The 14,022-nt window shown below is 56.0% G+C and overlaps 1 protein-coding gene across 5 annotated transcripts in view; it reads left to right on the forward strand.

Moving 5' to 3' along the window:
* The window catches only part of PRDM16 (PR/SET domain 16), a 313,101-nt gene that overhangs the window by 274,221 nt on the left and 24,858 nt on the right, over window positions 1–14,022 (forward strand). For 3 of the 5 annotated variants that reach the window (XM_041770218.1, XM_041770222.1, XM_041770220.1), the window contains exons 5-8: window positions 256–358; window positions 6,456–6,669; window positions 8,458–8,605; window positions 9,094–9,247. In XM_041770218.1, the coding sequence (XP_041626152.1) occupies window positions 256–358; window positions 6,456–6,669; window positions 8,458–8,605; window positions 9,094–9,247 (619 nt within the window). The remainder of the gene's footprint in view (window positions 1–255; window positions 359–6,455; window positions 6,670–8,457; window positions 8,606–9,093; window positions 9,248–14,022) is intronic. The other 2 variants (XM_041770219.1, XM_041770221.1) reach the window with 1 other exon arrangement.

Genomic DNA, 14,022 nt, shown 5'->3' on the forward strand with positions numbered 1-14,022 from the left:
TTCACAGATCTCAACTTGCATCCCCTTTACCGATATCCAACAACTGGATGAATCAAAATAAAAGGGACTCTAGTCCTTTCAAGCATCATCTACAAAGTTCCAGAGGGGAACCTCTTAGCAGCAATTAGTAGGCAGGTCAAGTGGCCAGCGGGGCCAGCCCCTGGGATGAGCAGCCTCGGCAGTACGGGCCCAGCACCGCTCTCTGTGCCACGAGGACAGCAGCGCTTACCCCTTCTCTCTGCTTTTCTGTCCTAGATTTATTATAAAGTCATCAAGGACATTGAGCCCGGGGAAGAGCTGCTGGTGCACGTGAAGGAAGGCGCATACTCCCTGGGGACAGTGCCCCCCAGTCTGGATGGTAAGCCCCCGGCCCGCAGGAGCTCCCGAGGCTTCCTGTCACATCACCGCACATGACAGGGGCCTCACTGCTAGCCTTGGGCCCCAGGCCGGCAGGACCAGCTGCCTTCACACAACCTCCCTGCCGAAGTGCTGTGCTTTTCCGTTCTGTGGGTTATATGAGCTACACGCCGTGTTCAAGATTCGACTTCAGATGATATGAGTGAATGGGTGTTGTGTGGCTTTATAGCTCTGTCGTAGTAGAATCGGGGGGGGGGGTGGATTTAAAAACTGTATTATTATTATTAGTATTATTATTATTATTATTAGCAGCAGTATGATTTGCTGTCCCCAGTACTTTAAAAAAAAAAACCAACATTTTGTGGCTTGGAAACCGTCACCCTCCAAAGCTCATGCCATGGAGATATTTTAGGGGCTCAGGGGGTCCCACAGGGGCATGGATGGTGGATGAGCCCCTCCAACTGCCTGCAGAAAGCATTCCTGCTGCCCTCCGCCTCTGACCACCGGTCCCTAAGCCCCTCGGTGCTTGCTTTCCTCCCTCATCCACGCCCGAGTGCTTCTCAGAGGATGCTAGGAAATTCCTGCTGCACAGAGGCTAGTATTTCTGAAATGCAGATTTATTTTCCTTCATCCACACTGTGAAGCAATGTGCCATTCACCTTGGGATTCTTGAACACTCTTTAAGTCCATTCGAGGAACGCTGTGCTGTGCCGGCAGCCGGAGGACTGGTCCATTAACTCCCCGAGTGCCGCTGCTGAGCACACCGCGTCTTCTCTCTGAACGAGATCCCGCAGGTGAAAAGAAAAGCAGCCTCCCCTTCTAGCGAGGCCAGGGCAGGGGGGGAGCTTGGTTTTCTCCTTCCTGTCTTTCTTTCTTCCCCTCTGAAGGCACAGAGGCTTAATGATTAACGCCATTTACTGCAAGTTCCGCTAATAATGTCATGTGAGGGCATGGCACTGGCTGGGCCCGGGAGCAGACGCAGAGATCTCTGCCTCGGTTTTCCCTTTCGATCCCTGAGCATGACCCAGCAGGGAGGGTCCTTCCTCCGTGCGCGGCTCGTGTCTCTGAGCCTCTGATCCAGAGACCACAGAGCCGGATCCTATCTGTACGTGCCTCTAAAGTTTGGTTTTAATTAGGCCGTTGAGAAAAGAAAAATAAATGGCTGAGGGTCTGGGTCGTGAGGGGATGGTCTCGTTTTCCTTACAATAATTGTTGAAAAGACCTATGGATCTCAGGTAGCACACAAGAACTCCGAAAGATAAACCCACTTACCTCAGGGGAGCACCCGGCGACGAGATTTCGTTTGTATAATGAAACTTCTTTCTTCCAAAAGGTTTTAAAAACCTTGATTGCCATCCACCACCACCACCCGCTCCCCCCAGCCCGGCCCCTAATCTTAAATAAGCTAGGTCCGCATTTCCCTAATAATTCATCAAACATTTGTGGGCTAATTGCTTTCCACACATAATAGTCCAGCATCAAACGTCTGACTTTTCATACTCTCTGCTGTCACGGTCACCCCCTTGCCCCCCAACGGCCGCCCCCTCCCCAGCTAAACTCGGAATCGCACAGAAAGAAAATGCAAAAATGTTCCTCACTAAGATAATTATCATAAAAAATCTTTTATCCCAGCCCCAGCTAAATGCAGAGGCCCCTTATCACGGCAGGAATTTGGAGTGGGCTCTCGAGCGCTTTTGAGTCTCCAGTCTGGTAGATTAGCATGTAGATGCCACATAATTGTGTCCCCCTCGGCTCTCTGAAGCCATTAGGCACTGATTTATTTTTCTGTTACATTCCTGCTCTGCCATGAAAAGTTGCTGATGGAACTTCAGATAGACGGGCCAGACGCAGACCTGACACATGCCACGTCAGCGGCCACGCATGGGTCCGGTCTGGTTTGGGGAGAACGTGGAGCTCCTGCCCCAGCCAGTGGCCCCCACGGGCCCCCACCAGATTTAGATGAAGGGAGTTCAGTTTCAAATCACAATTTTTTGTGTGTGCTGCTGTTGGGGGCAGGGGCCTTTGCTGGCGGGGCAGGGTACAGCATTCAGGTACCCCGGAAGAAACGGAGGCCCCCGGTTTGCCAGCCCGCTGGGGGCACAGAGCACCGGGCCTGCAGATCTGAGCCTGGGAATGCTCTTTCAAAGCCGCAGCTTTGTAAAGAAATGCACTTCCAATTTCCCCGCAAGTGACTCAGACCAGGGGGAAGCCACTTTCGGATTCATTAGTTCCAGCGACTTTTTATTTTGTTTTTACTCTCAGCGGAGAGGGGAAAGATTTCTCTTTCAGGAAAGCTTCTTGCTCTTGGGAGAAAATAAAGAAAATCATTTCCATTCAAATATGCTTTTCTTTGGAGAAAGGCTCAAAATTGTTAACTTTTCCCCCCCCTCCATAAAAAGTCAAGAGGATGCACTGAATTGCGTATAAAGCATATGAGGCGGATTATGATATAATATAACAATGCAACAACATGATAGACGACAATGCTGTACAATACGATGTAACATAATATAACCGTATAGCATATTCTTTTAGTTTTTTTTTTTTAATATGGAATTATCATGCTGGGCAGTGGAACCGCACGGGCTGTGCGCATCCTTCGTGGTGCATCCAGCGTCTGTGCTGTGTGCCAGCCTTACCTGCGTGGAGGATGCTGGGACACCTGTCCATACCACGGCATGGGGTGGGAGGGAGGTGGCGAGGCTTGTGCACAGCCAGCCCCCAGCTCCATCCTTCACTCAGGGTTGAACTTGGGTCCACGGAGGGATGAGAGGGCAGGGGAAGAGGGCAACGTTTACCTCCCCGCTCACTTCCACGATGTCCTCAAACTCAAATGCCGCCAGAGCGGGAATCGGGATCAGTTTTCATTTTAAATCCAAATTCCAGATCAAAACAGAAAGAGTAAGTTGACCGGTGTGATGGATGGGTGGGGTTGGCATTTCTTCTTGTCTTTGTTTTCAAATCTCAACCTCTGTGACTGTTCCCAGTTGGGTCCAGAAAGAGTAAACTGCAAACTGGCATTTCTCACTTCCTCACGGTGCTGGCGGTGGTGGGAGGGCCCCAGGAAGTCAGCACAAACCCACAGGGGCAGTTTTGTGGGTCTGTGTATCCGGCTCCCTTCTGAGATGGTGTCCTCGGTCCTCAGATGTAGAGGAAATCCACATTTCTAAAGACGAGGAGGGCCTGCAGGGGAATGCCGGGGCGTTCTGAGCGCACATGCCACGTCTGGCGCTCTTCTGGGTGCCCCGCGGGAAGCTGGGACTCTGCTTCCCTCCTTCCCGGGCCCCGCCCGGTGCCCAGGCTCTGGTTACACAGCTCTACCACCTCCCGCCTGGGTGCCCTGGGCCACTCACCCGGTCTGTCCCGGCCTCCATTTACCCGTCATAACACGGGCGTAAGTCTCCCCCCAGGCACGCGTGGATTTGATGTGAGCCTCAGATGTCTGAGCACCATAGAGTTCCTAGCACGGTGCCTGCTGCGTGGCGCTTCCCAGACCTTGAGTATCAGCCCTGCTGCTCCATCATTCTCCCAGTGGACCCTTCTCCTGAAGACTTCACACGCCTGAGTTCCACTTCAAGGGCACCACTCTGTAGACTTGCATCCTCCCTGCCCTCTGCCCTCTCTGCCTGCTTGCTGCCTGGCGTCCACCCTGGTGCCCGGGACCAGCCCAGTGCTTGGATGGCTTTTGTTTTAGAGTCTTCTCGGACTTGGCACTCGGGGTGGCCACGGGCCCCGCGGCGCACATTCCTCCCACCCCTGCTCTGCTCTTGCAGGGATGCAGGGTGCTGCCGGCCGTTGTGTTTGCAGACATACCCTCCCTCCCTGTCTCCTCCAGCCCCGTGTCTGTGGTTTGTGTGGACAGGCTGCCTTGCCTCCCTCCATCCATTTTGCAGCTCAGCATGTGTGTCTGGGCAAGCTCCAGGGACGGCCTTTCTGGGAGATGTTTGGGGCAGAGACTTCCGAGCCCCAGAGCCTGAACAAGGCCGGCCCCCGTGCTCTCAGCCCCAGTGCTGGCTGAGTGCTGTAACCTGACTCAGCGGGAGCTGCCTTTCCCCCACTGGTGTTGTATTCCTCCAGACAAACGCTTCCTTGAGAGCGGGCTCTCAGAGGCAAGCAGGCCACCACACCTGGCCTCTGAGCATCTGCCCGGCCTGTCCCCAGGGCCCTTCCCTGTCACCTGGATATCCACGTCCATGCATGGATGTGAACAGAAGTAATATTTGTTATCCAAGAGTGTCATCCAAGCGCCCAGGGCCCAACCAGGTGCACCTCAGAGCCAGCTCCCATGGAGTCTGCCCCTTGTTGTCAGGGATCGGAGGGACCCAGGTGCCCACTGGTGGAGATGCCAAGAGTGGCCAGACACCGGGAGCGGCACCTCCACCATTACTGTTGGTGAAGCTTCTGTCCTGAGCAGGTAGTCCTCGTTCTCCCCAGCCTCCTCCCCTGACCCCCTGCCCAGGCTGCAAAGCTCCCCCACCCTCTCCTTGGCACTCTGAGATGTTTATGGTGTCCCTCTAACATGTCTGTGCCCCTCCATCTCCCTGCCTCCTTGGCTTCTACATCCCTCGGGGTCAGGCCATTTGGGGCCACATTTAGCCCGATGTCAATGAGACTTAGCCCAAGGCCACTGGGGCTCAGCTCTGCCCATGCATACATGCTCACACACACACTCTATGTCCCCTGTGGACACATAGGCACATACATCCACACTCACACACATTCCCAGGTCCACAAAGACACATTCACTCCTGCACACATCACTCCTGCACACATAGGCATACTGGCCCACACACATTCACACGAACACACCCTAGAACAATCACACACATACAGTCACATGATGCGTGCATATTCACACACAAATACATGCACACATGAACAACTGCACACACATTCACACAGGTGCACATACCCAACTGCATATTCACACACATGTGCACACATTCAAATATGCACATATTCACACTTAACATGCAGAACACATGGTCAGCCGTGCACAAATGTGTATACATAACATGCACATACACATGCATACAGCACACATGTGTGCATTGAAGCAGACATTCAGATTAACACACGACACATGCACCTGCCCTAGCACCCACACACACTTTCATGCACATGCATGCAAACATGAACATATGCAAAGACATAAACTTTCACATATGTAGCCACATACAGAAGCACATGTACGCACTCACAGCCATGCACATGAATATATACGGACAGCAACACAAACCAGGGTAGATGTCAAAATATACCTACACATTCCCACAAAGATGTACAGACATGGACACAGGTATGTTCAAATACACACTCGACACACTGTCGCAGCTGCACACCTGGGCCACACAGTGCACACACACACAGCTGCACATCCACATTCACCTGACACACACATTCACACCTGCATAGTTACACGCCTGCACACAGGCACACACGCATTCCCACATTTGCTACAAGCACACACATGCGCATCTCTCCATTCATTTGTGCAAGAGCTTTTATTGCAAGTGTTCTCTCCCCACCTCGGGCAGGGAGGGGAACACCCGCTCTGGGGAGAAGCTACTGGTAGGCTGTTGCCTGGGGTGGGGCTGGGGATGGGCCCCCGAGGTTGTCTCCCCGGGGAAATTTACGGCTTTGAGCTGACTGTTTGGCTTGGCACGGTGGTCAGGATGCTGTCTCGTAAACTTAATAATAGCTGCCCCCCTTTTAATTTGTTTGACCTTGACGACAGTAATTTATGATATGCATTAGAGCTCTGCCGCGTGTTTTCTCCTAATTCATAAACAAAGTGCTCGCCAGCTTCCTTCTCTGCTCCCCATTTGCAGGGCCTTCGAGAGCCCGGGGTGGCCTCCTGCCACACGGGGTGGGGCCCAGTGCTTCTCCGTGTTTCTGACGATGCAGACACAGGGTCCCCATGGTCCCAGGCTCCTGGGGCAGCCACACCTCGGTCCAAGAAGCAGCCAGGAAGGAAGCAGGAGCAGGAACAGCCAATGTGGGAGGCAGGGCCCGGGGTCCCCCTGCACCCGATCCTGGGCCGGTGCCTGGGCCCTGTGTCTCATGCTCCCCACCCACCTCCCCTGCTCTCTTCCTAGCAGAGGAGCCCACGTTCCGCTGTGACGCCTGTGACGAGCTCTTCCAGTCCAAGCTGGACCTGCGGCGCCACAGGAAGTATGCATGCGGCTCCGTGGGGGCCACGCTCTATGAGGGCCTGGGCGAGGAGCTCAAGCCGGAGGGGCTCAGCAGCGGGGGCAGTGAGCAGGCCCATGAGTGCAAGGACTGCGAACGGATGTTCCCCAACAAATACAGGTGCCGCCTCCCCTGCCCCCACCCCTGCCCTATTCCCCTCCCCCAGCCTCCAACCCCAGGAGCCTGAGCCAGCACAGAGGGAGACCCGAGAAAGGCAGGGGTCTGTCCTTGTCTCTCAGTCCTGTCCACACGGATGACGGGACAGCTAAAGACAAGGGTGACCTCCAGGGTGGCACACCTTGGAGGCAGGTACCCCAGCCCACCCATCAGGCATTAGGGACGGAGCAGGCCCATGAGCGGCTGGCTAAGGCCATAGGTATTTCTGGCTCTGGCTGTGAAGGCCCGGTCCCTGGTTGGAGCCCCCCACCCTAGAAGATCCGCAGGTGGCCCGGGAGAGACATACCCAGCCCTGCTGTTCTGGAGTCAGGGCTCAGCTGTGAGCCGGGCTGGGAGGAGAGTGAGAAATTCAGGCCAGACCCCAAGGAGACTTCTGTAGCAAAGTCCAAGACCAGGATCAGGGGATGGCAGCGCCCTGCTGCCCTCGGATCCGGGGTTAACCTGACCTCTGGACACACACTGGGCAGCAGCTGGAAGGGGTCACCGAGGGATCCCTTACCCACCCCCACACCCAGGCACTGGCCTCTGCTCCCCACGGATGGAACCCACCTGTCCCAGGCACAGTGTGCTGGGCCAGCTGTGAGACAGCTGGATATGGTCAGCCTAAAGCAGGCACAAACTGGCCCTTCCCTGGGAAGTGGGAGCTCTGAGGACCCATGGGAACCCCAAGGAAAGACGAACCTCCTGGGCTTTGTGCAAAGAGCACCAGGGCTGCGGTCCCATTGCTCCAGGGAAGCATGACAACTTTTCCAAGGCCCCCTCCACCAGCCTTTGAGACTTTCTCTAGGACGGTCTGGCAAGGTCAGAGTAAAACCCCACCAAGTCACGCACTGGCTGTGGTGTTGCTGGGGCCCGGTCGCCAATCCCACCACGGCCCCCCCAGGGATGGGAAACTCTCTGCCCTGAACAGATGCCTGAGAAAATAAGCGTTTGGGCAAATCTCAACCGAGGCCCTCAGCGGTAAGCGCCGCTCAAGAGGGTCCGTGTTTTCTTTACATAAACACATAAATCACAATTAACAACAGGGAAAAAGATACAATCTGCCAGTGCTCAAGAACCAAGCGTTTCTGATGTAAATGGATGGCTGGGCCCCGTAATTAACGGGCCGTGATGTATTGCTGCTTTGCTCATGGAGATTAACGGTCACACCTGGGACGGGAGGAGAACCAGGACGTCCCCCGAGAGGAGGGGGTCAGTTGCTGCTCCTTCATCCGAGCACAGCCGCCCCTTCCCAGCAGCTGGGATCTTCCCACCTTATCAGGCCGCATTAGGAGACCCACGCGTTCAACCCCAGCCCGCCTCCTCGTTGCACGCGGTGGGTAGGCCAGGGCGGCCTTGGCTTTCCTGCTCCTCACCCCCACTCTGGGGATCGTGGCAATGTTGGGAGCTTCTGCACCCCTTTTCTGAGGGCCAAGGTTAGCCTCAAGGTTAAGATCATCTTGAAGTATAGCCGGGCATCGTGGGCTGGGGTCCTGCCCTGCCTCTGCTGCCTGAAGGAGTGGTCTCGGATGCTTGGTCTCTGAGCTGTGTGCAGGCATTGCTTCCTCCTTACGTGATAAGGGAGGGCTGCCCCTGCCCCTCCGTCCAGTCGTCCTGTCTGGGGGCGGGGGGTGGACAGACAGGCTGCCGGGACTCACTCTTGGCTCCCAGCAGGGTTGGGGGGCCCAGGGGGCACAGTAGGCAGGGGGCAGGCAGGCCCCTCCATGACTCCTGTCCCCTGTCCGTGCATAGCCTGGAGCAGCACATGGTTGTGCACACGGAGGAGCGAGAGTACAAGTGTGATCAGTGCCCCAAGGCCTTCAACTGGAAGTCCAACCTCATCCGACACCAGATGTCCCACGACAGTGGCAAGCGCTTCGAATGTGAAAACTGTGTGAAGGTAGGTAACACACATGTGCACCTGCTGCTCCCACCCGCACTCCCCACGGAAATGCAGATGAAGTATGCAGAGCAGACAAGACGCCTGAAGCCCTTTGGGTCCCTCAGGGAAGGAGGGAATGCGCCAGGTCACACCAGGTCACACAGCTAGGGAGCAGGCCACGGGGACAAGACCCCATCCTCTCCGGGGTGGGCTCCTGCCCTCACCAGGGTGTCCGAGCTACTCTGCTTACAAAATCATGTTCTGAGCTCCCACTTCCAACATCCCGGCCACAGCTGCCCCAGGAATTATTGTCAAAGGCACAGAGTCTAGGGGGAGGCTCGGCAGCTCACCTCAGGTCATCAAGGGAGGGGGGGTCACCCATCCCTACAGCAGAGACCCCTCCCAGCCAGGTTCAGTGCAGGGACCAGAGCAGCAATGAGAGCCCCACCCAGCAGAGGCCAGAACGGGGCCAACAGGGGAGTGAGCAATGGTGTCTGTCCCCCCAGGTGTTCACGGACCCCAGCAACCTGCAGCGGCACATCCGTTCCCAGCACGTCGGCGCCCGGGCTCATGCCTGCCCCGACTGTGGGAAGACATTTGCCACATCCTCCGGCCTCAAGCAGCACAAGCACATCCACAGCACCGTCAAACCTTTCATATGTAAGTGGTCCCCCAGCCTGGCCTCCGTGGGGGGTTGCTCGGAGGTCAGGCCAAGGCATGAAACCCCTGGGCTCTCCCATTCGCAGGACCCCTGCTTGCTCAGAAACCTCTGCTGGGTGAAGCCCAGGCCCCGGACACTCTCCTGGTACCGCCTCTTCACCACTTTGCTCTGCCGCACCTGCTCATCTTGTGATCCATCTCTCTTGCTGTGGCCTCATTTTTCCCTCCTGCTGTTCTTGGCTCCTCCCCTTGCTTACCCTACAGTGGCCAGAGGTGGGTGGTAGGCAGTGTGGTAGGACCGGTTCAGCAGCCCACCCCACTCCCATTCCCCTTCTCTCCCCTGTACTCACACCCCAAACTGAGCTCCAGGAGGCATGAAGATCTCAGTGACACACATGGAGTTCTGCTCATCCCCGCAACAGCCTTAGGAAGGCCAGCCTGTGTTCCCTGTGCTGTCAGGGCAGCAGGGGCCAGCTGTAAATGCCACTGTCCCCACGGAGCTTACATGCAGTACAGGAGATACATGCTAAGCCATATGAACAGTAATGACACGTGAGACAGGTATATCAGCCTAGAGATGGTGGCACAGGGTTAGGAGGCTCTCCAAGACCTCAGGCTGGCCCCAGTGGGTGCTCATCCTGTGAATACAGTGGGGGGCCAGGATGGCTTGTCAAAGGGAGGCATTCTAGCACAGACCTGGAGGAAAGGCAGGTGTGAGCTGAGGGGGCGCTAGCAGGGGATGGGGACTGGGAGCATAGAGGCCTTGAGGCCAGCATGTTTTTGGGGAGGTGAGGGGGAGTAATAGGAGAGAGGACAGAGGTCACAAGGACCAGGTCTTCGGGACAATGTGAACCAGAATGGGAGCATGATCCTTATTCTCAGTGAGTTTGGAAGCCACAGAGGATTCCTCTCTACCTAGAGGTGTGCTGACTCATTCACATAAGATAGTGCTAAGCCATCGTTTCACGTGATTTGCACCATCATCATTCACACGAGGTTGTGCAGGCTCATCACCCACATGAGGCTAGTCACTGTCATCACCCACACAAAATTGTTCACTGTCATCACTCACACGAGGTTGTACAGGCTCATCACCTGTAGGACGTTATTCACTGTCATCATCCACATGAAGTTGTGCAGGCTCATCACCCACACGAGGTCGTGCAGGGTCACCATCCACACAAGGTTGTACAGGCTCACCATCCACTTGAGTTTGTTCACTCATCACCCACATGAGGTTGTGAGGCTCATCAACCACACGGGGTCATGCAGGATCATTACCCACATGAGGTCATGCAGGGTCATCATCCACATGAGGTCGTACAGGTTCATCACCCACACAAAGTTGTTCACGAGCAGGCCCATCCTCCACATGAAGTCGTACAGGTTCATCACCCATACAAGGTCCTGCAGGCTCATCTTCCACCCGAGGTTGTGAAGGCTCATCCTCCACATGAGATCACGCAGGCTCATCACCCACAGAAAGCTGTTCACTATCATCATCCACATGAGGTCGCGGGCTAATCCTCCACACGAGGTTGTGCAGGTTCATCACCCGCACGAGTTTGTTCACTATCATCATCCACACAAGGTCGTGCAGGCTCATCACCCACACGAGGTTGTTCACTGTTATCACCCACATGAGGTTATAGGCTCATCCGCCACACAAGGTCATGCAGGGTCATCATACGAATTGTGCTGAGTCCTCACATCACTGGAGACTATGCAAGGTGGTTCACATGGATTGCAGGTAGCCATCATCCACACACAGAAGCTCATAACATATTCAAAAATTCTCACCAAGCAAGGGCCACACTGTCTCCGCCTGACAGAGATGGAAACTGAGCTTGTGGACACTAAGTGACCAGGTGCTCATGACCACCCTACAGAGCCGGAGTTGCAGCCCCAACCTGACCCCTGAGCCTTGGCCAGGGGGCTGGAACCCCTCACACCCCATGACATCAGTGTGAGAGGAATAACCCTGGTTACTTGGGGCCTGGGGTTGGGGTGGTATCCCCAATGATGTTCAGGTGCATGACACCTGCCCCAAAGGGACCATGCAGACTGGCAGGTCAAGCCTTTGTTGGGTGGCTGAGGCTGTGCCCTCCTCCTGCCCACTATCCCCAGCCCAAGCTTCCACTGCCCGGCTACAGGGAGATACCAGTCTTCTGGGGTCATTGCTCCTGTCACCAGCAGATTCTGGATAGAGACCATGAGCAGTGGTGCAGCAGAGCCTGTTCCCTTTGGGAAGGTGGGATGGGGGCTGGGAGCCATGACAGGGACCAGAGGAGCATGTCCTGCTTTCCGTAGATAAGAGTCTCAGGAAGTCCCACTGTGAGACATCAAATAGTAGCTTGGAGTTTTTAGGTAAGCTTAGGAGCAGGAAACTGTGCATAGGTTCTGAAGTCACTACCTTCCTGGGCACATAGACAAAGTTTTGTGACGTGTCCTTGGAGTGTATGTAATAATGTAAGTTCCGGGAACCACGGTGCCTTCCTAGGATCTGAGCCCAGTGTTTCCATTGCCGGCACTGGGGACTCCAGTGGGGACCAGCAGAGCGCAAGCAGCCTGGCCAGGCCCACCAGGTGGCAGCAGCCCCACCTCCGGTCTGTGCTGCATGCTTGCCTGGGGGCCTTGGCTTTTGGCTAAAGGGGTGAAGCTAGAGAGAAAACCCCACACATGAGCAGGTTGCTTGCAGAGACATGTCATTCAGATAGGGTGGCACAAATTTCAAGAATGGGACATGTGAAATGTGACTTTGCACATCCTCCAAGCCACGGCTGAGCATCCTTTGGCCCCTGGTAAAGGCCACGTTGGGCTCTGCAAACAAGCAGGGGGCACAGACAACATGGCACCTCTCAGGAAAGATGGGTGGCTGGGAGGGGCTCAGGCTCACAGCAACACAGTCACTAGTGAGCACAGACTGCATCCACCTGCTGGGCACCACCTGGGTGCACACACACAGCACACTCAGTCCTGCAGTCAAACCTGCCTAGGAGCCCCTAAGCCCTGCCCTCATGGACCACATGGCTGTGGCAGCATTCATTCCCTGGGGGTGCACAGGAGGGCAGTATCTGGGCACATGGCTGGTCAGTCTCCTTGTGGGCACTTTGCACAAAAGAACCTTCTCTAGAGTGAGTGTGTGTGTATACCCATTCACGTGCCCTACACAGAAAGGAAACACCTGTGAGCAGTGGCTGGGGGCCCCCCTGCACCCTGCCATGGCCTGAGGGCACCCTCTGCCAGGACACCCTCTCACGTCCAGTCCACTGTGGGCTGCCCAGGCCTTCCTCAGCCCCTCTGGGCAGCCACCTCCCTCTACCGGCTCTGGGGACCTCAGGCTCTCAGAGGTGTCTCTGTAGCCCTGGCATTTCTGCTGGACCCCACCATCATGTGAGCGGAGGGGTGAGAGCTGAGGGTCCCAGGCTCCCCACAACCAGGCATGGGGCTGGCCCAGGGCCCTTCGGGAAGCTGCCTCAGGTGGGGTCCTGGTCAAGGCCAGTTTCCAAGCTCAGGTTGGCAGCAGCCAGTAACCAGGCACTGGCAAGCTGGGCCAGATGCAGCACAGTGTCACTTGTTTGTCCAGCAAGGCCTGAGCTGAGAAATGGCCGGCCTTGCTCCCCCAGGCCGGGTGGGTGACCCAAGTGTATTTATGGACCGGCTCCGTGGCCCGGCACCTCTGAATCAGCCACCGCCCCCACCCCTCCCGCAAAGAGGGCAGATGTGATCCAATGAGGCCATGCTCTTGCCCCTCAGCCTTGAAAGCATCCCACCACGCAGACGACGGGAAGGCAGGGCCCTTTATAGAAGTAGATACCGTGCTGAAAGAGCTCGGCGATGTGGGGCCGGGCGCCGGCTAGAATAGCAGGGCACCAGGCAGTCAGGATTTGTGGTGAACGAGAAACAGGCTGGATCCATTGTTTCCACCGGGCTGCATTTAGGAAGCAAATTGTCCTGCCGAGAGCAACGTGTGTGTGTGTGTGTGTGTGTGTGTACGCGCGCGCGCGCGCGCGCGTATGTGTGCGTGCATGTGTGTTCCTCCCTTTCTGGTTAGAAAAACAAGAGAAGGAAGAAAGAAAGAAAAGCTGGTGATTTTCTGACAGCACTCAACTCATAGGCCTCGGGAAAGTGGCGAGATGGGGTCCCCGGGGCCCCAGTGGCTCTGGCTGGCTACCGCCCATCTTGTCCAGAGCCCAGGCCAGTGTCCATCAACCTGAGCCTGGTGCTACTTCCACATCCCAATATGGGGAGGCTTCACTTAACTCAAACATGAAGCCAGCCCCACTCCACGCAGCCCTGCCTGGGCGTCCCTCCTGTCCCCAGCTTTAAGCCAGGCCCAGACGGTGGCCACTGCACGCCAGTGGAAGCCCAGACTCCCAGAGACTCCCCCAAGTGGGCTGGTCCCCCCTGAGGCCTCTCTCCCCGGACAGAGTGCAGGAGAGGCAATCTGGTGGTTGGGGTTTCCCCCAACCCCTGCAGGACCAACCCCGCTGAGGGGGACCAGTGCACATATGGCTACACACCATGGCTTTATCCACCCTGGGAGTGATCTCAGAGGACCTCAGCTCCACGTGACAAACATTCCTGGTGGGGAATGGCACAAATAGCAGAGGTACCCCAGTTTCCACTGAGAAAGGTCGAGGAGCCTTGAGATCTATCCAGGTGGGAAGCCAGTGCTGGTCACTGGAGCTCAACCCCAGGGTGGGATGCATGCACACACACATAGGTGTGTGCACATGCACACACTCATTCACACGTGCTGACACAGCACACAC

Source organism: Vulpes lagopus, chromosome 10 (assembly GCF_018345385.1).
Source record: "Vulpes lagopus strain Blue_001 chromosome 10, ASM1834538v1, whole genome shotgun sequence".
NCBI classification, from domain to species: Eukaryota; Metazoa; Chordata; class Mammalia; order Carnivora; family Canidae; genus Vulpes; species Vulpes lagopus.